Below are 24,283 nucleotides of genomic sequence, written 5' to 3'. Positions count from 1 at the left end.
CTTTAAATACTTAATAATAGTTAAACTATTAGTAAAACTATAAACGTTTATGGTTATTCAACATTATTAAGATGCCTGTTTATATTTAATATTACTTAAAGATGGGCCTACATGTATCCTACACTTTTTCAATACTCAACCAAAACTTTTATAATCTAGGACTTACGTTAAAATGGTGTATTATTATATTTAAAAGAAAACATTTTATTATATTGCATAAATAAAAACTAATTGTAACAAGTATATGTATATTTATTATTTCTGAAGCAAATATCAAAACAAAAGTTAAGAAATTTATTTTTTAAACAATGATTGTGTCGTAGTAAACAGGTTTTAATGTTTTTTAAAACCCGTTGCTTTCTATATCTATAATCTATTCTAAACTTCTCAAAAAAGATTTCCTATGTAGGCCAACATATCTAAGCGAGAAAAGTCAAACGTTGGACTGTAATCCTTCAAAGTAATAAACTTACTAAGCGTAATACTAACAGTGTAAGTGTAGTCTGTAATGCAGAGTTATATGAGTACAGTGTAGACTAGTGAGGTTGTAGAAGTGTAGTGTCGGTGTCGTGTAAAGTTACTGTAAAGTTTAAAATAAAAAGTACTAAAGTAGGAAGTGGCTATTCTACTATTAACTATTCGGACGCTGGTCCAACTTAAATTACTTTATAGAATCTAATTATTAATCCCCGGCCGCATTAGGACCCGGGTCCCTATATTGCGTAAAACTGGGGTGTGGGGAAATTGCGAGACGCGAAAAGCGAAATGGCGAGGCGGGAAAATGCGAGAAGGTAATGCGAGACATACCTGCGGAATTAAGGGTAAATAGCGAGACACTTTTTGCGAAAAAAGTTTTTTTCTTTCTTTTTTTTCCATCTTTATTTATTTAAATTATTTTTTTTTTGTTTTAAAATAAACAAGCATTTAGCCATACGCTTTAACACACACGAGTGTTGTATGTTGTTATTTTTTATTTAGATACTAAGAAGATAGATAGATCTATATCTAGATCTATCTATTTAAAAATCCTAACATCGCTGCTGTGCTGCTGTCATCGCCCGCTCTCGTTAGCGAGAGGAAAATCCCGTCTCAGTCGGCATTAATTTAAAAATCTAGCCCGCTCATGTTTATACAAACGTGAGCTGTGTCATTGTGAATGGGTATAATCTTGTCAGCAGGAGAGATATTTTGCAACATCTATTTATGGATTTTTGTACTTGCAAAAAGTGTAAAAGTATAAACAATTCTAAAAAGTGCAATTTATTTTTTTATTAAGTAATTTTAATTACAAACAAAATTTACAAACAAAATCTTCTGAAACAGTCCTCAAACACACCTCGTCTAAAATTCTTTTTCTAACATTGCTTTTTTATAGTGTGACTTCACATCTAACCCCCCCTCCTCCCCCTCATCACACATCGTCATAAAATTACAGACCCCCCCCCCCCCCCCTACGAATGTGACGTCATTTATGGAAGACCCCAAATAACACCACCACCAAAACCAAAAAATTCAGATAAGTTCAACTTGGTTTTAAAAATATTTGAAGTAGGCCCATAGCTTACGATATTGCACGAGCAACTGATAATATCGGTGACGTCACTTTATTTTGTTGTATCCAAATGATGTAGGCATTTCCTTGTGCTTAGATTTATATGGTAAAAAAGAGCTAGAAAAAAATCGTAGGCGGCGGCTATAATACAAAATTTCTATGCAACAATAGAAAATATGTTTGCGGCGGCAGCCGATCCGGGCACGGCGATCTTCAAAGACGGTAAATCAGGCGGCCTCGGCGTTCCACACAAAAGACAGAAGTTGATCTATCGTCGGCGGTATTTCCGTCGGTTTCGAACAAGGTGGTATTCTAAGTCGACACAAAAGATGGGGGGAGTTGACAAATCATCAGTATGTCTAGCGACGGAAAAATCGGAAGTTTTAACAATGTAAACGAAACGTCTTTGAAGTCTGGACCAAATACCACTGAAAATCGGGTGTGGTAAATTTTTCGCAGAAATCTTCGCATTTCAACACCACCCAGCGTAAGTATCGGCTTGTGGTAAAATGCGAGACAAAAAAGTCACGTGACCGACCGTTTTCGCGCCCTTCTCGCATTTTCCCGCCTCGCCATTTCGCTTTTCGCGTCTCGCAATTTCCCCACACCCGTAAAACTGCATTTTAACGTATTTTATTCCCCGCTTCACGTTCATCTCCAGTTGAGCGTATTTTATTACAAACACAACCGAAACACACAAAAACGTTAGGAAAACACTTACCACACTAGGACTAGAGCTAGATTTACTTATTTTTTTATTAATGTAATTTTTAATTAGAAAAGATAAAAAAAGCATTAGAACAGTTCCAATTATTTCGTGTGATAGCGGGAGGAAAATCCTTACATGGTCGCGGGTTCACATTGACTTAAATTATCAGCATACGTCATAGCTTAGGCAATAGCTGTTTGAAATTGTGTTAGCCTCAGTTTTGGGGTCATTGTGAGTTCATAAAAGTTTAAATATCATTTGTGGGAGATACTTGTAACAATACAAACGTCTCCTTGCAATTGTGAGGTACAGTTACTAGTAACTTCACCCATTGCCATGAAAATCCTAACTGACACACGAACCTAGCTCATTCAATATTCTAAATTTCAATTTTTCTCAAGTTTTGACAAAAGTTAATTATTAAAATCTAAAACGAAGTCAGTCTCTTTGTTTTTTTATTCATTTTTATTCATTTGTTAAAACAAAAATACAATACAAATAAATAAATCATGTTTACCTAATGTTTTGGTATGTTTCGGTTATTATAATAAAATATGCTCAACTGGAGGTAAACGAGAAGCGGAGAATAAAATACGCTAACATGGAGTTTTACCCCTATATTGTTATTCATTTGTAAAAAAAAAAATACAATACAAATAAATAAGTCATGTTTTTTAAATTTTCGTTTGTTAAAACAAAAATACAAAACAAATAAATAAATCATGTTTTCCTAATGTTTTGGTATGTTTCGGTCATTATAATAAAACACGATCAACTGGAGGTTAAACGAGAAGCGGAGAATATAATACGCTAAAATGGAGTTTTACCACAAAATCGTTGAATATTTATTAATTATCGTTAAGACGTAGTTTCCAAGTGGAGAACGTAGTGCCTCACGAATGTCAATCAGTTATGGGATCGGATCCTATCTAAGCTATCGTTTATGCGAGCAGTAGGCCTAAAATGTATTTAACTAAGTTTAATGTTCTATCTCGATAGAGTTGTTTGCTTAGGTGTCTTTTTTTTCAATTGTTTTTTTTTTTGTAATAGATTATATATCTTTTCTAGATTTAGGTTTTTAAACACGCCAATTATAAACATTGTTGTTCCATTGATCGCCCGCTCACGTTTTCTCATCAGAGCAAGAAAAATACCGATACGGTCTAGTTAGGGTCACTGTGAGTTCAGATTGATTTAGATGTGAACAATGTTCCCTCTAAGCCACTCGGTTGAAATACATAGATTATTAGTTATAAAATGAAGACCTGTTATTTTAAAATCTGTTTGAAATTTAGTTCTTAATTTTAAAAATACAAGAAAGAGTTTTTGGCATTTAAAATATAGTTTTGGTTGTTCTAGCAAAAATTAGTTCCCTAGCCTTTATATATTATAAGCAATGGTCATATAACTATTATATTATAATAAAAATTATTTTATATTGCAGGTGGATACAATCTTTACTATCAATCAATGGATGCCTGGGCTGCAACTTGAATTTGTTACTTTTGTGTGTGTGATAAAATAAAAAAAACATGGATAAGAAAGAATGCGTTACAAATACGCTATGTAATCAAATAGTTCTCACACCTAACTATGGTGGCTCATCACTCATGGAGGAAGCTGTGCTCTGCAGCAGAAGAGTTCAGTTAAAAAATACTGACCTCACAGACGGTGATGAATCAAATGAAGAATGTGATGCAAGTTCTTATTCTCTTGGTGAAGAGGATAAATCTGCTGACGGAGATGTACAGAATAACATTTTTCACCAAGTGAGTTTTTCTAAGGAAGATTATTTCAATCCAGATCAAGTTATTGGCGACTTGGACAATGGCAGTTACCTGGAAAACACCAGTCATCTGGATGACATGATAGATGTCAAACCTGATGCAAAAAGCTTGGCCATTATAAACACCTTACCCTCAGAGACGGTCTTGTTCAGATGCTGTTTGTGTAATTTGGGGTTCAATGATGCTTATAGGATGACATTACACATAGGACAACATTCTGGAGTGGCTGTTTTCCCGTGTGAAGAGTGCGACATGAAATTTTTAAACAGCAGAAGCCTTACTGCCCACAGAAAGCTCCATGCAGGCGGAAATTTAAACAACTTTTCGCCTGTTAAAGAAATCTCTGTGAATAAAAAGTTTCACTTGCCAATAGACTGGTACAGATGTACCACTTGCGGTCAGAGGTTTCAGTATAAAAATGATTATTTATCTCACCTTCTCATGCATGGGGAACGTCCGCACAAATGTCGTCTCTGTTCCAAGACATACAGAAGCGCAAGCGGCTTAAGGAACCATGTTCAAACCCACAAGAATAAGGAAGATAAATTTTTCCGTTGTTTTATTTGCTACAAAGTTTTTAAAGAGAACTCTTCTTTGAACTCTCACCTTGTGACCCATTCAGAAGACAAGCCTCACCTGTGTCACCTGTGTGGTCAAGCGTTCAAATGGAAGAATGGACTCAGCAAGCACATGCTGGTGCACACTAAAGTCAAGCGCTACAAGTGTGAGCTCTGCGGAACTTCCTTCAACAGGCTGGATAACATGAAGCTGCATTTAGTCACTCATATAAAGCCTTTTACTTGCTCACTTTGTGGCAAGAACTACAGCTCCAAATACTCAATAGACTTGCATTTAAGTTCCCACTCAGGGGAGCAGATTCTCAGATGTGCTGTCTGTGACAAAGTCTTCTACCACGAAGAAGCACTTCTCCTGCATGCACAAAGCCACACCAGTAAAGAGGTTTTTAAGTGTCGCTACTGCCTTGCTGTATTTAAACAAAACATCCAACTGAAAAACCATTTAAAAACTCATTCGTTTGCCAGGCATCTGACAGAAGAAGTCAAGCGATACAAATGTAGGATGTGTACATTGGTGTTCACTGATGAAAATGACTTGTTGGCGCATAAAGAGATACATTTAATAGAGAGACCTTTTCGTTGTGAAATATGCGGCAAAGCCTTCCCCTGGAGGAAAGCGTTGAACGACCACAAGCGCTGCCACGCACCCAAGAAATATAAATGTGATTTCTGTGATTTCATGTTCAGAGATCGGTATTCTTTGACCAGACATATACGCACACACCCGCAACAGTAACATTTTTTATGTGGTATCATGAATTATTTATTGGCTGCTTATTTTTATATGCAATGTTTTTAAATATTTCTAACTATATTGTAAATAAATGTTTAAACAAGATCAACAAATTATATATAGTTTTTCTACACTGTATAATAATATTAATATTCCATCTAGCAAGGATATGTAGCTCAAAAATCTGAATTTATGCACGTATTATTATAATTTTCTTACGTAAACTAAATAGTCTTTATATTTACCTATAACTGTGCATATTCTTTCTTCTTTTTCTGCATTCTTAATTTTAGTCAACTTGTTATGCCCCATATAGGCCTGCTTTTCTTTTTGGATTTGCTCCCATAGCCTTTGTCCAACAAAGAACAAACCACAAGGCAGCAGCTGTTTGATTTTGGAGTTGTCTCTCCTAGAAGAGTTGCTGTCCCCAGCTAAAGAGCCGCATCTGCCAGAGAATTCGAACTCGAGAATTTTCAGTTTAGCAACCATAAGCTTTACCGGCTCGACCACGCCGACACTCAACCGTGCATATAATAGCAAGCCAATGTTTTTTGTTTGATGAACATGGTTACCATATTTTGTTATTTTCTGCAAGCATTCAGCTGGAAGAAATGCCATCACTAGCTCTCCTGGCATTGGTAAGAAATTGTTAACTAAGATTTTAAAATGTCCTTATCATCCTGATACATTATTAAAAACTTTTCAATTATCAATTCACTAATTTATTTTTGTTGCTGGTGGTATTGTTAAGACTAGGTATAAGTATAAAGGTATGAAACTTACACATTATGTTCTTCCCCGTATACATTGTAGGCCCTAGCGTCTGAGCTTTTTATTTGGGGTGGTGGGGTGTTTGTTCGCTGTTAGATACATGAAGAAGACACAAGCCTCCATGTTACTCCTGCTACATAGCTATGCAACTTTACAACTTACAATGATAAAATCATAAACATTACAAAACAAAAATTCATAGACTTCTGATAGGTCTACATTTATCAATTTTTTTTTAAAAAGTGAGAACTTAGTCCACACAATGACAACATCATACACATAAAATGTGTCTAATCACTTATCAACAAGGCATTTATTGAAATTAATATCAAATATTTAATCTGTTCTTGTATGTTTTTTAAATTAACCTTTCATTTACCAAATTTCTAGAGCTATCTTGTTTCTAATTATATAATTCTGGTAGGGGCCTACTGTGAATTTTTAAAATTTTTTTACCAAAGCCATATTATTGTTTGTATCAAACTATACTAGAACACTAGTATCACATACCAAGAACTTACTATATTTTATAAAAAATTTCATATTTAATTATAATGTGTTTGATTTTTTTATCCTTTATATGTTGCTGCTTTGTTTCTGTTTTTCATGTTCTAGGGCTGTGAAATGTGTATTAGACAAAAATTTATTTGAAATTTTTGGTCATGGGTAATATAAGGGTTCTTTAAAAAAGTTTTTTTTAATAACAATTTATAAAATTAATTACGGATAAATAAGTAATTATTTTTATTCATTGGGATAAAATAAAAATATATAACAGATGAAACATATACATAATTTAATTTCTTAAAATCCATACAACTTTTCCCATATTTGAGCATACAGTCAGATCTATGCATATTACTTTACTATCATTATCATATATAAATCAGGGACATATTGGTACATATGTTGATAGCTAATAAATGAAAACATATTATTAATATAATCTAAGTTAACCCATAAGGTATGTAGATACACAAAATCGAGTTTTCTCTAAACATAGTGTTGCAGACCTCTAATATTTGGACTGCTGTGTGTTGATAAACCACAGTTTTTAAGTGTAACAAGAACATTGTGAAATAGCTTGGTTAATGAAGACGGACATAAAGCTTTTAATTATACATTGAGTTTTAATACTGAGGGGGGATGTGTGGCTATAGGTCAAACAAAGGATTCCCATGTTTGAAAGCAGTGGATCCAATGGTTTAACAGCCCTGTTTTTTGATGGGTTGGATAGTTAAGTTTAACACTCCCCATTCTAATGGTTTAACTGTCCTAGATCTGATGGTTTAACAGCCCTGGCTTTGATGGTTTAACAGTCCTAATTTTAATGGTTTAACAGTCCTGGATCTGATGGTTTAACCATTCTGGATCAGATGGTTTAACAGTCCTATGTATCTCATGGTTTAATAGTCCTATATCTGTTGGTTATACATTTCTTGTTCTAATGGTTTAACAGTCCTAATGTTAATGGTTTAACTTCCCTGGATCTGATGGTTTAACAGCCCTGGATCTAATGGTATAACAGTATGGTTTAACAATTCTGGATCTGATGGTTTAACAATCCTAATTTTGATGGTTTAACAGCCCTAGATCTGTTGGTTAAACATGTCTTGTTCTAATGGCTTAACAGTGCTAATGTTAATGGTTTAACAGTCCTATATCTGTTGGTTATACATTTCTTGTTCTTATGGTTTAACAGTCCTAATGTTAATGGTTTAACAGCCCTAGATCTGTTGGTTAAACATGTCTTGTTCTAATGGCTTAACAGTGCTAATGTTAATGGTTTAACAGTCCTATATCTGTTGGTTATACATTTCTTGTTCTTATGGTTTAACAGTCCTAATGTTAATGGTTTAACAGCCTTAGATCTGATTGTTTAACAGCCCTAGATCTCTCTCAACAAACATCGAAACACCCCGACCCTCCAATGTTGACACAACCTTCTGCACCCCCCTGCTCACGCTGTTTACTGTAGCCAGTTATTCCTAGATCTAACAAAATATTAAATACTCCACGCTCATAAATTGGGTTAGACCCAACGGCTTTCCAGGGGCGTAGCTCGGATTAGAGGAACCAAAAACCCAAAAGTAGAAAAATTAGTACGCTTTAGGCCTAATGGCTTTTAAAATTTTCACAGAGAATTTGACGTTTCTATCTTTAACTTACTTTAATTATTAAGCATGACAAATTTTAGTTTAAGATTCCCCGCACCCCCAACCCCCCCCCCCCCCCCCCCCCCGTTTGCACCCTGTAAATTTTCTTGACGTTACCCATGCTACAGAAACAAGTGAACTCTACTTCACTTGCCCCATAGACCGTAAGATTTGAAAGGCAAATTTTACTTTACCCATGCACAACAATATAGATAGATAGATAGATAGATAGATAGATAGATAGATAGATAGATAGATAGATAGATAGATAGATAGATAGATAGATAGATAGATAGATAGATAGATAGATAGATAGATAGATAGATAGATAGATAGATAGATAGATAGATAGATAGATAGATAGATAGATAGATAGATAGATAGATAGATAGATAGATAGATAGATAGATAGATAGAGGGGTCATCCATAAATGACGTCACGCTTTCTTTTGACGATTTTTTCCCTCCCCCCCCCCCTCCGTCACACGTCGTCACAAATAGCCGGACCCCTCCCTAAAATGACGTCACACCTCAACCTACAACCCCCCCCCCCCCCTCAAAATTGCGGTTGAATTTTTTTTAAACATCGATATTTTTCTAAAATCTTGTCTAAACTATTATAATTTATTAAAACATTTATCTAAAACGCGAAATAACGTCTAAAATTCGTATTCTAACATTGCTTTTTTATAATGCAAAAATGTGACGTTGCAACATCTGAACCCCTCCCCCACATCACACATCGTCACAAAATTACGGACCACCCTCCTCCCTATCAGTGTGACGTCATTTATGGATGACCCCCATATATATTCGTACTGGACTCACACCAAGTAGATAAATAGTGTATGTCAATGGTAGCACCTGTTCACCCCGACAAAAGAACCACTTTAAAGCAGCTATCTTACATGTAACACCAATATATCGTTGTCACTTGTAAGTGCCTGTTTGAAACTGTTTCTATGTGGAGCCACACGAAGAGGAAGCATCGAGCAATCGAGGCTATCTATCGAGTTCAGCAGTGTTTCTTCCATGAATCTCTGCGGGGGAGAGCCACTCCCCCCGGGAGAAATAAGTCTAGAGGAAACACTGGAGGTCAGCAGTGGCGTAGACAGGACTGTGTCCTGAGGTGGGGGGGGGCTAGTTTAACCCTCTCCCCTATGATTAATTCCTGGCTACGCCACTGGTCTGAGTAGTTACTTTACCCTAGTTACTGTAAAACTGTCAACATCTATTTTATTAAAAAAATTTTTTATATAATCTGAGAGAGTTGTCAGAAAGCAACAATACCCCCGGCTGCTCACTGACACAGACAGTCAAAACAATCCGACCAATGGCGTTGACAGCCGCCGTCGTGTCCTGAGCTGACTTTGTTTACCTAAGCCCGGCCCGCCCCTCTTCTTAAAATAACACAACTTTTATTTCTGCCCCCGGCCAAATGAGTTTCGCGCTGCTAGCGTAGGCTAGCAATGTTTCAGACTATGCCTACACCAGATGAAGCTAGTCCTTAGATTTCATCACACCCATCCAGAGTGATGTGTTAATGATCTCACTGTGCTTCAAGCAAGTGTTTTCTCTTGTTCTGTAGGCCTGGAGTCTGTCTATAGGCCTAATACTCAAGATCTATAAGGCTGTCTATTAGCTAGGCTGAGCGACTGTCATAAGCAAATTAGGCCCGGCCTAAATATGAAACTTACACATTCCAATTACAGATTAGTAAGGTGAGTTAGGCCTAGTCTAAAAAAAGTCTAAATTAGAATTAGATCTTTATAATGTAAGTTATGGCCTACTTTTTACACAGTATATATATATATATATATATATATATATATATATATATATATATATATATATATATATATATATACAGTGGCGTAGCCAGGATCGTCTCAAGGGGGGGGTTCCAATTTTTACCCGGGGACAAGCTTTCGATTTGCAACCCCCCCCCCCCCTCAAACTTGTGATTTGCACCCCCCTCAAACTTTCGATTTGCACCCCCACCTCAAACTTTCGATTTGCATCCCCCTCCCTCTTCCCGGAGAAAAATTCTGGAAGAAACACTGTTTTATATTAATAAAAGTTTCGGAGCAGGTTTTTGTTGTTAGGGGAAATAGTTTAAGCCAGTTGTTAGCCTGTGGATATCGTCGACTGTCGTCTTCGATATAGTCGTGTTCGTTGTGTATATAAACACTACAGTTAAATGAATCAACGCCACCCTGTCTTTATTTGTATTGGATCGTCCTACGTGCACATTGTCCTTCTAGTGTCGACCGTGGCCTCATCTCACTTCGTAACAATATGGTCATATAAAGCCTACATTATATTATATACAGTGTTTCTTCCAGGCATCTCTTCGGGGAGTGAGGTTGGGGGGTGGTGGGAGCTGAGCCCCCACCCCCAACCCGAAGGGAAATGGAATTTATATAGAAAAATATTTACTTTTAATCGTGTCCGCCCCCCCCCCCCAACGAAATTTTTAGTCTGCACTCTGCCCCCCGCCCCCTCCTCCTAAAATTCTGAAAAAATTGTGGAAGAAAAATTGATTATATGTGCCTAACTATGCTTTAGTATGTAACTAGTGCTTGTCTTTGCCGCTTTAACATCATTTAGACCTTGCTACACATAAGAAATCGCTGCTATTCAGTTTTCACCACTTTTCAGATTCCAAATGTAGGTAGGCCTATATTATTTTTTCTCTCGGGATGTGTGTGTGTGAGTGGAGGGGGGGCACTGGTAAAAGTATATATTTTCCATGTACATTCGATTTACACTTGGCCTATGGCCTAGATCTATATATTTATTTAATTTGTAGTATCAAGAAGTGGAAAATCTTCAAAATACGCGGACAATTTACTTTTAAAACGTATAATAAATAAATATATAGATCTAGGCCAGGGGTCTCCAAACTACGGCCCGCGGGCCGAATGCGGCCCGCGAGGTCCTATCATCCGGCCCGTGGAGAACTTTTTGTCCACGGAAATAAACGTTTGTTGGAGATGGCTGAGGAACTTTGCTCAGAAAAATCACGACATGCCTGGAAGAAACTGGCCCCCGAACTGAAATTTGATAGTTAATGCGGCCCTCGGACTGAAAAGTTTGGAGACCCCTGATCTAGGCCATAGGCCAAGTGTAAATTTGTTTCTTCTCTATTCATAACACAATTTTTTGTTTTGTTTTATTTTCCTGTGTGGTAGGCCCTTTACGTTAAAAATTTAAATTATGTCGTCCGGTTTATATATTAATTGAAAAATACGACTTTATGTATGTTTAATTAGCTGAGATTTAAAAAAAATTGTAGCCTACTAAAAGCAACAGTGAATAAAATTAGAGGTCAAACACGTAATGTTGCTTAATTAAACGTAGACGATATTTTGTTTTCGGGTTTTGGTAAATCCAAGAACCGGTACTCTCAATGTTCTTTACGTTTTGTTTCCTGATTTACTTAGGCACTATAAAATACTTATTATTATAAGACATAGGCCTAAGTTATTATAAAATTATAAGTATATTAAAAATTACTAGGGCCTTACTACTAGATTCCTAATGACGAGTAATACATAAAATCTTATTTTTTTTTTTGATATGATGAGCTTTACGTTTTTTAATTATAGAACTCCAAGGCTAAGCAACTCTTTTAAAATATTTAAAAATATCAAGTCCGTTGCCGCATCTGGTAACAGTGGTAACACTAGTCGAGTAACACACACTAGTAACAGTCTGCTGAGTTTTGAGTACTTCTACTTACTACTTACTTTACTTAGTAAAACGACTGTACTGAGTACACCGTACCTAGTCCTAGATAGTTCTAGTAGCTACCCATTACCCATAGATTATAGATTATAGAATGATGCTAGCTACTACTAGATTAAGATCTAGAAATCTAGTAGCTAGTCATTTTTCCCCTTCTTAGGCAATCTTAGGCCTTAGTTTAGTGTAAGAAGACTAGACTAGTCTACTAGTATTACTAAGAAAACTAAGAGTAGAAGTTTAAAGTTTAGTCTAAATGAAGTAGCTCTGACTGCGCACTACATGAAGCTCAAACGAATGATTTTACTAAGTTTTTATTTTAATTAATTATTAAATATAAATAAATAATATTAATTTAATAGGTATTAAATACTCACAAATAGGCTGAGGCAAACAAATGTTAACTGATTTCTTATTCTAATGAAGCTACATATATAGACTAATTTATTACTCCAATACCTAGTTGCTAGTTTTAAGTTAGCGTCAGTGTACTGAGTTTTGGTCTGTTAAAAGAAACAAAATTTAAAACCTGATAAATCTCATTAACTAACATACAATTATTAACCCCATTCTAGACTGATGTGCTGTAGTGCTTTAGCATATGATATTTCAGCATGTCTGTAGGGCATAGTAATTTCTTAAAATTTCAAAAGCATGTATATTGTAGCTGTATTTTGTTTTTGGTCATATGCAGATATTGCATGTTCATTTTCATTCAGAAGTAGACTTAATTTCTATGCTAGAACTAGAAGTGCAAGCAATTTTTGCTATTGTCTTGGCTACCCACATTAACCGTGAGATTTGCTATATTTCAGGTTTTTTGGATACCAGAAACAAGAATAGATGAAGCAAAGAGAAGATAAATTACTTTTACAGTCCAGTCTTCTAAAGAATGCCTTACACATTAAGATCACGTTTGAATCCTTCAAAACAGAAGCCAATAACAGATCATTTTAATAGTTCTACAGAAAGCGAATTAAGTGTGAGTAGTGATAGTCAGTGTGATACAACTGATAACATTCAACATTTAGACAACTCTTCTAATATTAAAAGTGAACCCTTTGATGGAATTTCTGTCAAAGACTTAAGCAAGCAACAAGATGCTTTGAGCAAGGCATTATCTGAAAATCATGATGCAGTTAATTCAGATTTTCACCAGAGAAGTTTTATTGACAGGGCAATGAATTCCGTTTTCTCTTCATCTCTCTTACAGATTAATAATGTATCTATCAAAGCTGAAGATTCAAAAGATAATTTAGAAGATTTATTATTTCCACCTCTACCTCATTTTTTTGAAGGTGGGTTTATCAGTTATTTCCAAAGTGGTAATAATTTACATCTTTCTTTGAAGTTCTCTCTCACAAAATATACCTCAGGGTCTACTTGTTGTTTATGTAATGCAAAGTGTGTGGGATTACATAACATGTCACATCATCTAAGGCTACACACTGCAGATAAAGTTTATACTTGTATTGAATGCCAAGGGCAGTTTTTATGTAATGAAGATTACATATCGCATACAAGCATTCACAATACTCAGCTTACTTGCAACATTTGCCATAGCAGCTTCAACGAAAAATGTAAGTTTATAGCTCATTCACAAACTCATTTAAGTGAAATTTTTTTAGCATGTAATATGTGTTACCATAGATTTAAGCAGAGAACCGATTTCTTGCGGCACTTGCGATTTCACAGTGAACGTCCTTACGAGTGTGCCATTTGTCCAAAGAATTATATCCATATTCGGAGCTTAAGAAAACATGTTTCCAAACTGCACAAAACTGACAAGCTTCAGGTTTTTAACTGTGCGCAGTGCGGTAAAGAGTGTCAGAATGCCCACAAGTTAAGACATCATGTTAAACTACACTCAAAACAAGTTGTTTTGTGTCACATTTGCGGGAAATCTTTTAAAGACACCACGTCAATCAAGAGACATGTCCGGGAACACAGTGGTATCAGACCTTATAAATGTGAAATGTGTGGGTGGGCGTCGCCTCGTTTGAACAACTTATCCAAGCACCTCAACACGCACCTTAAACCGTTAAAATGTCTGCACTGCGATCAACATTTTAGTTGTGATATATTTCTTGACTTACATTTAAGCAAACATTCTGGGGAAAAACCCTACCAGTGCGATGCCTGTGATAAAGGATTTTTCTTTCCTTCTGCCTTAGCTATTCATAAAAGAAGGAAACACAGTGACAAAAGTAAGGAGAGTAGGAATCATAAATGCCCCATCTGTTTTGCATTTTTTAAAAGGAAGTTTCATCTCAAAAGACATCTGCGTGTGCATGAACAAAAAACTCGCACGTGTGGGCTTTGTCCCGCATCATTCACTGACAGAGAGGATTTAAAAGTGCATCAGGCAACGCACAAAGATGAAAAGGTATTCCAGTGTCCTGTATGTGGGATAGGATTTTCCCGCAGGAAGAGGTTGTGGGACCACAAGCACATCCACTCTGGTGTCAAGTTTAGTTGTGATGTGTGTAACATTCTTTTCTCACATAGGAAATCACTGAACCGACACATGAAAGCTCAACACGGGAAAAGAAATGTGTTGTCTAAAAAATAGTAAAAAAATAAATGGGGCTGTGATAGTCTGACTTTTAAATGAAAATTTTTTTTACACATTTTAAATGGATTAGACTCCAGCGCTGAGGATAAAAATTTCTTGGAGAATTATTGCCAGATTGTTAATTATCATGTTTACAGTATTACATGTAATAATTGATAAATCACATATTGTGGTATAGATACTTGCCATGTTCACCAGTGAAATGTAGAGGGTTAGGTTTCTGACTTGGGTTGATTACTAGGGTTAGGTTTATTGTAGAGTTAGATTTATTCCTGTCTAGGTTTTTGCCCTGGGTTAGGTTTGTTAAGTATTAAGTTTTACTTAGGTTAAGTTTATACCTAGGGTTAGGCGTGTGTTTAGGGTTTTGGGCTAGGCTGATGACACATTATAAACGTTTCATTAAGTTTGGGTCATAAACCATTTACTGTAACTAGTGTGACACCATCTCAGTGTAAATATTTTGTTTTTGCATCAGGTCCAGTAAGAAAAGGTTTTTTATTTTGTTTAAAAAATAACAACTTATAAACCTTAACCAGAAGAAATGTAAATAGGCCTCCTTATGTTGTTGATTAAAAAAATCTTTCTTGTTTTTAACTTTACACCTGCCTTGTATGTAACATTTTTTTATATAGAAAGTTTTTTGAACTGATAACTAGTCCTGTTCTTTGTATGTTATTTTTATAGAAAAATTATCACTCATGTACGTTACAAGTGTACGTACATATTGTGTAAGTTTGCTCTCATTATTAATATTACAAATGTATATCTGATATTATGAGACGGAGTGGTCTAGCGGTAGAGAGCTGGACTGCTGGCATGTAAGTCTCGAGTTCAAATCCGGGTTACAGTCAGTAGACCGTCCCTGAGTCCACCCAACTCTAATGGGTACCTAACTCACGTTAGGGAAAGTAAAGGCGGCTGGGCATAGTGCTGACCACACTATCTCTTCATATGCCGAGGTCACAGAAACAAGTGAACTCTACTTCACTTGCCCCATAGACCGTCAGGTTTGAAAGGGAAACTTTACTTTTTTATATCTGTTATTGCAGTATGTGATCACATATAAAGTATTTTGATTTTTGCCTAAAGAACATTGTGCTACTGTTCTTATTACTTTATTTTAATTTTTTTCTACTCTTTTAGCTTTTTTGAAAATGGGAATTTAAACATACTTGGGTTACTGACTGTAATACTTTTTTCTGCCTAGTTTGAACTATTACTATAGTATACATGTCTATATTATTTGCTTAATTACATGTGTATATACATTTTTACATACACACACAATTAGATAGATAGATAGACAGAGAAACAGACAAGAGTGAGAAAGGTAATAAGATAGTACCTCTAGTGCAGAAAATATGATAAGATTAAGAAATTATTTCTTGCTATTGTATCAGCTATAGATATCCACAAATCTACTTTACAACCTCTACAAATATCCACAAATCTACTCCACAACCTCTATGGATATTCACAAATCTACTTTACAACCTCTATGGATATCCACAAATCTACTCCACAACCTCTATGGATATCCACAAATCTACTCCACAACCTCTATGGATATCCACAAATCTACTCCACAACCTCTATGGATATCCACAAATCTACTCCACAACCTCTATGGATATCCACAAATCTACTCCACAACCTCTATGGATATCCACAAATCTAATCCACAACCTCTATGGATATCCACAAATCTACTCCACAACCTCTATGGATATCCACAAATCTACTCCACAACCTCTATGGATATCCACAAATCTACTCCACAACCTCTATGGATATCCACAAATCTACTCCACAACCTCTATGGATATCCACAAATCTACTCCACAACCTCTATGGATATCCACAAATCTACTCCACAACCTCTATGGATATCCACAAATCTACTCCACAACCTCTATGGGTATCCACAAATCTACTCCGCAACCTCTATGGATATCCACAAATCTACTCAACTTCTACAGATATCCACAAATCTATTTCACAACCACTACAGATATCCACAAATCTCCACAACCTCTACAGATATCCACAAATCTATTCCACAACCTCTGCAGATATCCACAAATCTATTCCAAAAGCATATTAAAACAAGACTGTAGGTGCAACAATCAGTGAACACCTACATCATGCAAGAACAGTGTTGAAAGACACAGAGTTTAAAATAGTTCACACACAGTCCACCAAGTCTATGATAGTCAAAAAAAAATACACCAAAGCTTCTACTACAATTTTCATTTTTCCAATGCTGTTTCACTTCATATCCTAAGATTATGAGTATTAATTGCTTTCTCCTACATTGTGATTGTTATTTTATTGTTATTTTTTTAAACTTGCATTTTAAATTTATTAAAATGTTTATGCCTATTTTTATATTTGTCCCAGCATTTAAAAAAAAAAAAAAACAAGCCTTAAAGATTTTTTAGAAATTATTTTAATTTTAAACCTTTTTACATTTCTACCAAATTGATCCAATAATGCTTTCTAATTTCAAGGGAAAGAACACTGTATTTTTAGTAAGTATTTAATTTATTGAATAATCTCCCCTGACGCAAAAAAATACTTCTGCAGTGTTTTACACACAGCTTTCGATTGTTTTTAACTCTGATACCTAAAATACTCGTAAATGAACTTTGCTGAAAGAAATTGACAGTTTATTATATTTAAGGTGATGTGTGTGGGGGGATAGGCCCCCCCCCCCCTTCCCCACCCCTCGAAAAGATGCCTGAAAGAAACAGAAAGTGAATGGGCTCGCGTTGTTTGGGTTGTCTTTCTTACAACCCAGGATAGGCGTACCGTGGCTTGCTACTGGATGTAGAGGGGGCTAGTGTCGAGAACAATCGGCCTAGCTTCGCTGCGCGAGACGTTTTCAAGCTACTTACATTCCTATTGGTCGATATCCCAAACCACGCCTCCTTTTGTTCGCAAGTCAAGCCCAAGTTCTGAACTACAGAGCTAGTTCTGTACAGGCCATATTATTATTTTATTCTCTAAGGCAGGGGTCTCCAAACTTTTCAGTCCGAGGGCCGCATTACCTATCAAATTCAGAGTTTCTTTCAGGCATCTCTTCGGGGGGGCAAAGCCCCCCCCCCCGAACAATTTTTACCGCCCCCCCGAACGAAATGAAATTTATATAATTTATATAGAAAATATATACTTTTAACAGTGTCCGCCCCCCCGAAGAAAGTTTACCGCCCCCCCGAAGATTTCAAGTGCCCCCCCGGAGAAAAAAGTCTGGAAGAAACACTGATCAAATTTCAGTTCGGGGGCCAGTTTCTTCTAGGCATGTCTTTGATTTTTCTGGGCAAAGTTCCTCAGCCATCACCAACAAACGTTTTTTTCCGTGGACAAAAAGATCTCCACGGGCCGGATGAGAGGACATCGTGGGCCGCATCCGGCGTGCGGGCCGTAGTTTGGAGACCCCTGCTCTAAGGGTACTACTTACTGTGTGTGTTGTAACGCCCATTATATTTTATGTTATTATTAACTTACCCTGATTTCTTTACTATGGGTTTCAGATGCGTTGCGACCCTTTCCTGGACGAACTATCCATTTTGTGCCCCCATTGATATTTAATTAATTAAGGTGGCAAAAAATCTTACACACTAGGTGGGTGGGTAGGTAGGTAGGTGCGTCATGATGAAATAATATTAAATACATCATTGTTAATGTTATGATGTGTGTTTTATCAGGGTATTTTGATGGGAATGAATGTTGTTGCAAAATATGTGTCGAATGCATGTTTGATGACGCGGATGAAAGAGAGTGAAGTTTTACCATAAGAACTGGTAGTTTAATGGTATGCAAGCTAGGTAGTTTGGACTAGGGAGAATGTGAGAGATACTTTGTGTAATTTCGATATCAAGGATAGTTTTATGTTTCTTTATACGAGAATAGTAGTTGAATAATTATTGAACAAAAAATAATAATAGGCATTGTGTAAAGTGATTATCGCGGTGATGGAAATGCACATGGTATTGATACGCTTTAAATGGTAGTAGATCACGTGATCAAACACGACACTCTTACAGCAGTCCATATAGCGCATTTTTCGTTGTACTCATTTTTCTGTTTGCACTTTTTTCTGTGTGCGCTTTTTTCTGTTTGCGCTTTTTTCTGTTTGCGCTTTTTTCCGGGACACTTAAAATTTCTGGGGTGCGGTTGGAGAGTAGCCTGGCAGTAACAGTAACAGTATGTCTTTTAAAAGTACCCCCCCCCCCCACACACACACACCCATACAACTACCTCAGGTACTTAATGTCATGGACAACCCTATCGACAAAACCGTATTACATAACCTTCAAATCCAACACAGACTTTTGTATCACCGGTATTTATTGAACTTTTCATTTCATAACAATATAAACAAAATGGAAATGTTCTAATAAACTTTTTAATTTTAAAGCTGCCATGATTATATTTCTTAGCTCTTGAGTGTTCAATGATCAAATTTAAAAAAAAAATGTTTCCTTAAAAGACAGATCACATATTTTCTATTGGTGTTTTATAATTTGTTTTTAAAATGGTGTCCACATTTAATTTTGTTGCTAATTAAGTATTCACTAAACTGATTTAACATGAAGTTAGTTATTGAGTGAATTTAAAAATGTATATTAAAAATAATTATCTAAAAAATTAATAGGTAAATAATTAGAAATTAACTTTTTATTTTTCCCGATGTCAAACACAAAAAAGTGTTTGGTAAATGTAAACTATTTTCTTGATGACTAAAATCATTAACAAACTTCTTATCATAAAGATATAAACGAATTTGTTAGTTCAGGAATGATGAACAAAAAAATATTATTTTCTGGAAAGAATTAAGTTTAAACAGTTTAAATCAACCGGATGTATGTTACTCTTGTATACATTTTAGGATAGCATCCATTTTTACAGGGTAAAATCTAAAGATTTCCAAGTGATATTTCTTTTTGCAAGATTTAAAATCTCTGCATAAAAACAAAAATAACAGCTCTAAAAATGAAGCGTATAAAATGTATCTAAAAAATAAATCACACTTTATGCTATACATATATCACATAGGTATAGTTGGGTGAATGTATCACATGGGTATGATTTGGTGAAAACTGGTAAAACAAATTAAAACAACTGTTTCAACTTAAGGACTACATCAGGTATTGTAACTTAATAAAAAAAATAATGTATTAATGAAACTTGTGAATAAACACCTAATTTACTAATAACAAAATGTAGGGAAACACTTATTTTTTTAAAGGAATCATTGATGATAAGTGTTGTAAAAGCATCAACGGTTGTTTCCCTTGCAGCTATATCAGTATCTTATTCCAAAAAGGGCCATTACTTGCACGTACAGGGGAATCAGTAATTAATTATTTTTTTAAATGTAATTTATAATTCAATTGCGGTAAATATTAAAAAAAAATATTTGCAAAATTAACAACTTTCCAAAAATTAAAAGAAAAAAAACCCACTTTCTTAAATTTGAAATTATTTAAATAATGGGAAAATATGTATGTAGGCTACAAAAAATACCTTATGAAAAAAATTTACATTTTAAATTCAGTATAAAAAAGCTGCGTATATAAAAAATTAAAGCACTTCTAACAAAAAATCACTGCCTTTTTTAAAATTAAAAACAGAAAAATCACGCTGTGAAATGTGTTCGTTTTTCTTCTTCTTCCAAATTTGGAATTTACAAAAATATTACAAAAATTCTCAAAATGTTCATGACGTCAGTTTCATTTCTCACCAGGTTAATGACGTCAGAACTAAAATCATCACAGGGGTATGACGCCACTGGGAAGTGACCTCAGGGCAGGGGGATCCTGTAGCCCTCTGGGTAGTTGCCCTGTCGCTTCCGCCCAAAGAACTTGGTGATGAGCTGCACGGTGTTGGACGCCGTCTTCTCGGCTCCATCCTTGACATGTTGACTCAGCAGGGGGTTCACTTCCGCAATGTCAACGACAGACAGACGACCTACATTAACATGGCATTTTAAATATAGAGTTTAACTGCGTGTTTACAACAAGTATTAAAGATTGATATATTCTTATTTTATTATCCCAAGATATGGTTTATGGTATAACTAAAAATAAAGTTAATTAAAAATTTAATTGGTGTGTAATTAGAATGACGTAGAATACCTGTGAGGCAGATCTCTTCGGCGATGTAGTTGGCTTCACGCATGGTTAAACCTCCAGGTACTGGGGAAACAAAGGTGAGTGTCGTACGGCAAAGGGTTGTTGGATGAGTTGTGTTGTACGGCAAGTTAGCGTTGGATGAGTGGTGCTGTACGGCAAGTTGGTGTCGGATGAGTTGTGTTGTACGGCAAGTTGGTGTTGGATGAGTGGTGTCGTACGGCAAAGGGTTGTTGGATGAGTGGTGTCGTACGGCAAGTTGGTGTTGGATGAATGGTGTCGTAAGACAAGTTGGTTTTGTATGAGTGGTGTCGTACGGCAAGTTGGTGTTAAGTATGTTGTGTCGTACGGCAAGTTGGTGGTGGATGAGTTGTGTCGTACGGCAAGTTAATATTGGAAGAATGGTTTCGTACAGTGTCGCGCGGTGTTGTGTATGTGGTGTTATACAGTTGGTGGTGTTGGGTGTATAATGTCATACAGTTGGTGGTGTTGAGTATATGTTGTGTCGTACGACAATACCTTGTTGGATGATTAGTGCAATGTTGTGTTGGACGAGCACACATTAACGTTGGATAATGCCATCCAGCGTATGTATGTTGGATGACTGAAGTAAAAGACTAGCGTCATACAACCAACTCTTTATTGGACACGACTCTACAACATGACAACAGTTTGTCTTAAGCCCAGCTTATATTAACATCCAAGAATAAATTATCTACTGACTACGTTAACACTGGGCCACATGGTTTAAACTACTTTCAATACATTTTGCAACATGTGCTTAGGGCTATAATTAGCGCAGTCGTCATTAGTAACAGATGTCTGTGGGAGAGGGGGAGGAGGGGGGTCTAAAACAAAACTAGGATCAACCCTTTGTCATGCTCACGAGTCATATGACCGTGTGTGTGTGGGGGAGAGGGAGGGGGGAGGGGGGGGGGGAGAGTCTAAAACTCTAGGATTCAGCCCTAAGTCACAGGTATGGCCACGGTTCTAAAAGATAGAGATTATCCCTCTGTCACGCTCACGACTGACATAATCTCCATGGTTCTAAAACAAGATGGTTCTGTCCGGTATCATGGATGAAAATAAAGGATAAAAATTATCAATATGATCGCAGGCTTATCTTTTCTAGATACTTTAACTTAACATTACAATCGAATTAGGAATTTAGATTATTTTATTTTTACGAATGTTCATGACTAATGAAATATGTTGGTTAATTAGCAAAAATCTAATTGACTATAATTTTTTAATATACTATGTCAAGGTTACAGTCAGGTTATAGTTAGGTAATAGCTCAGGTTATAGTCAGGTTATAGTCTAGTCATAGTCTAGTTATAGTCTAGTTATAGTCTAGTTATAGTCAGGCTATAGTCAGGTTATAGTTTAGGTTTATAGTCAGGTTATCATTAACATTTAGTTTGGTTCAGATACCTGGTGTTCCTGTGGATGGAGTAAATTCAGGATCGATACCGTCCACATCAAAGCTCAGGTGGATTGGGCGTTTGCCACTGTGGACAGAAACGATACTAGAGTTACACGGATACGGCACACATTACATAACACAACAGTATGAGATGTCCATAGAGTATCGGTCTCAAGTTCGGATATCAGTCTGGACGAGTCTGAAGGACGTCCCTGAGGTTGAGTCCACCCAGCTCTTATGGGTACCTGACTCACGTTAGGGAAATTAAAAGCGGCTGGGTATAGTGCTGTCCACACCATTCCTTCATTTATCGAAGCCAAACAACATATAAACTCTACTTCCCCTGCACTATGGATCATTAGGACTAAAATAGGTACCTGAGGTTTTTTTTAACATCCCTCTGATAATTCTAGGTATCGTCCACACTATTTCAACCACGAAACTATTAGCTACGTAGATATGTTGTTTAAAATGATACAGAAATATGGGGGGAATCGGTCCCGTTTGCTTCCTGTCTGAACCCACACACTTATTTTTAAATTCGCATCCCTTAATGGCGTTATAACATTAATTAGGTCACCACTTGAACTCTGACCTTGGGTCCACGTGAAACAGTGCGCGGTCAAGGACGTCACGGATGCCATATTTGTCCACCTCATGCATGGAGAAGCAGCAGATGCCAAGATCATCGATAATCTTCCTGGGTGAGTTAGGCAACAATGTATTAGGAATTGGGTTAATCAGTGATCAAGATCATCGATAATCTTCCTGGGTGAGTTATATAACAATGTATTAGGAATTAGGTTAATCAGCGGTCAAGACCTTTGATAATCTTCCTGGGTGAGTTATACAACAATGTATTAGGAATTGGGTTAATTAGCGAGATAGTAGGATGTGCATGCTGAGGTCATACCACAACGTGTATTAGTATGTAACGATGTACAACATTCTTTTGAAATTTGGGTTTAAGTTTAGTACTTGACTAAGCAGGGTTTCTTTTAGACATTTTTAAATTGGGGGTGGGGGGGGGCGCTTGAAACTTAAGTTGATGGGGACTGGATAGTGATTGGGGGAGGAGTGGAGTTGACACTATTTAAAGTAGGCCTATTTATTTTCTATATATTTTTAAAAACAATTTTTATTTATTAGGGGGGGGGGGGGGGGCGAGTCTGTAGGTCGTCCCTGAGCAGTCCAAGGCGGTTGGGTATAGAGCTGAGTCTGACCACACTTTCAACCTGTAAGCTGTGGTAGTTAAACTGACTCTACTTCATCTGCCCGATGTGTTTTGGGCACGATCAAGAAGAGATGATGATAACATAACAAACACATAGAGTCTGGAGCGACCCCACCTCTTTGTGCTTTAGCCCCACCCATGGTAAACCCGCCCCTGGTGAACCCACCCCTATTTAACCCGCCCCTGTATAACCCACCTCTGTTGAAACCGCCCCTGTTGAACCCGCCTGTTGAACCCAGCCCTGTTGAACCCGCCTGTTGAACCCACCCCTGTTGAACCCGCCTCTGTTGAACCCGCCCCTGTTGAACCCGCCCCTGTTGAACCCGCCCCTCTTGAACCCGCCCCTGTTTAACCCGCCCCTGTTGAACCCGCCCCTCTTGAACCCGCCCCTGTTGAACCCGCCCCTCTTGAACCCGCCCCTGTTTAACCCGCCCCTGTTGAACCCGCCCCTCTTGAACCCGCCCCTCTTGAACCCGCCCCTGTATAACCCGCCCCTGCATAACCCACCTCTGGTAAACCCGCCTCTGTTGAACCCGCCCCTGTTGAACTCGCCTCTGTTGAACCCGCCTCTGTTGAACCCGCCCCTGTTGAATCCGCCCCTGTTGAACCCGCCCCTCTTGAACCCGCCCCTCTTGAACCCGCCCCTGTATAACCCGCCCCTGCATAACCCACCTCTGGTAAACCCGCCTCTGTTGAACCCGCCCCTGTTGAACTCGCCTCTGTTGAACCCGCCTCTGTTGAACCCGCCCCTGTTGAATCCGCCCCTGTTGAACCCGCCCCTCTTGAACCCGCCCCTCTTGAACCCGCCCCTGTATAACCCGCCCCTGCATAACCCACCTCTGGTAAACCCGCCCCTGTTGAACCCGCACTTGTTGAACCCG

The 24,283-nt window shown here is 37.1% G+C and overlaps 3 protein-coding genes across 6 annotated transcripts in view; 2 read left to right on the top strand and 1 right to left on the bottom strand.

Moving 5' to 3' along the window:
- Nucleotides 1-371: 371 nt before the first annotated feature.
- On the top strand, nucleotides 372-6,177 carry LOC131949697 (zinc finger protein ZFP2). 2 transcript variants are annotated; one of them, XM_059311556.1, is made up of 2 exons: nucleotides 372-460; nucleotides 3,706-6,177. In XM_059311556.1, the coding sequence occupies exon 2, from the start codon at nucleotides 3,794-3,796 to the stop codon at nucleotides 5,360-5,362; it is 1,569 nt and encodes a 522-aa protein (XP_059167539.1). In that variant the 5' UTR covers nucleotides 372-460; nucleotides 3,706-3,793; the 3' UTR covers nucleotides 5,363-6,177. The 2 variants fall into 2 exon arrangements, with proteins under 2 accessions (XP_059167539.1, XP_059167538.1); XM_059311555.1 differs by having other exon boundaries at nucleotides 411-492.
- Nucleotides 6,178-11,782: 5,605 nt separating this feature from the next.
- LOC131949696 (zinc finger protein OZF-like) lies at nucleotides 11,783-16,929 on the top strand. 2 transcript variants are annotated; one of them, XM_059311553.1, is made up of 3 exons: nucleotides 11,783-11,836; nucleotides 12,849-13,015; nucleotides 13,247-16,929. In XM_059311553.1, exons 2-3 carry the CDS (start codon nucleotides 12,926-12,928, stop codon nucleotides 14,603-14,605), a joined length of 1,449 nt encoding a protein of 482 aa, XP_059167536.1. In that variant the 5' UTR covers nucleotides 11,783-11,836; nucleotides 12,849-12,925; the 3' UTR covers nucleotides 14,606-16,929. The 2 variants fall into 2 exon arrangements, with proteins under 2 accessions (XP_059167536.1, XP_059167535.1); XM_059311552.1 differs by having other exon boundaries at nucleotides 12,849-16,929.
- Nucleotides 16,930-18,939: 2,010 nt separating this feature from the next.
- Nucleotides 18,940-24,283, bottom strand: part of LOC131949706 (arginase-1) — a 30,296-nt gene continuing 24,952 nt past the window's right edge. For both annotated transcript variants that reach the window (XM_059311570.1, XM_059311569.1), the window contains 4 exons: nucleotides 22,764-22,868; nucleotides 22,177-22,253; nucleotides 20,749-20,808; nucleotides 18,940-20,581 (listed from right to left, as the gene is read on the bottom strand). In XM_059311570.1, coding sequence (XP_059167553.1) covers nucleotides 20,415-20,581; nucleotides 20,749-20,808; nucleotides 22,177-22,253; nucleotides 22,764-22,868 — 409 coding nt within the window. In that variant the 3' untranslated portion in view covers nucleotides 18,940-20,414. The remainder of the gene's footprint in view (nucleotides 20,582-20,748; nucleotides 20,809-22,176; nucleotides 22,254-22,763; nucleotides 22,869-24,283) is intronic.

The sequence above is a fragment of the Physella acuta genome, unplaced genomic scaffold (genome assembly GCF_028476545.2).
Source record: "Physella acuta isolate Inbredline_101_S28 unplaced genomic scaffold, ASM2847654v3 ptg000710l, whole genome shotgun sequence".
NCBI classification, from domain to species: domain Eukaryota; kingdom Metazoa; phylum Mollusca; class Gastropoda; family Physidae; genus Physella; species Physella acuta.
This window is presented reverse-complemented; position numbering and strand designations above follow the sequence as displayed.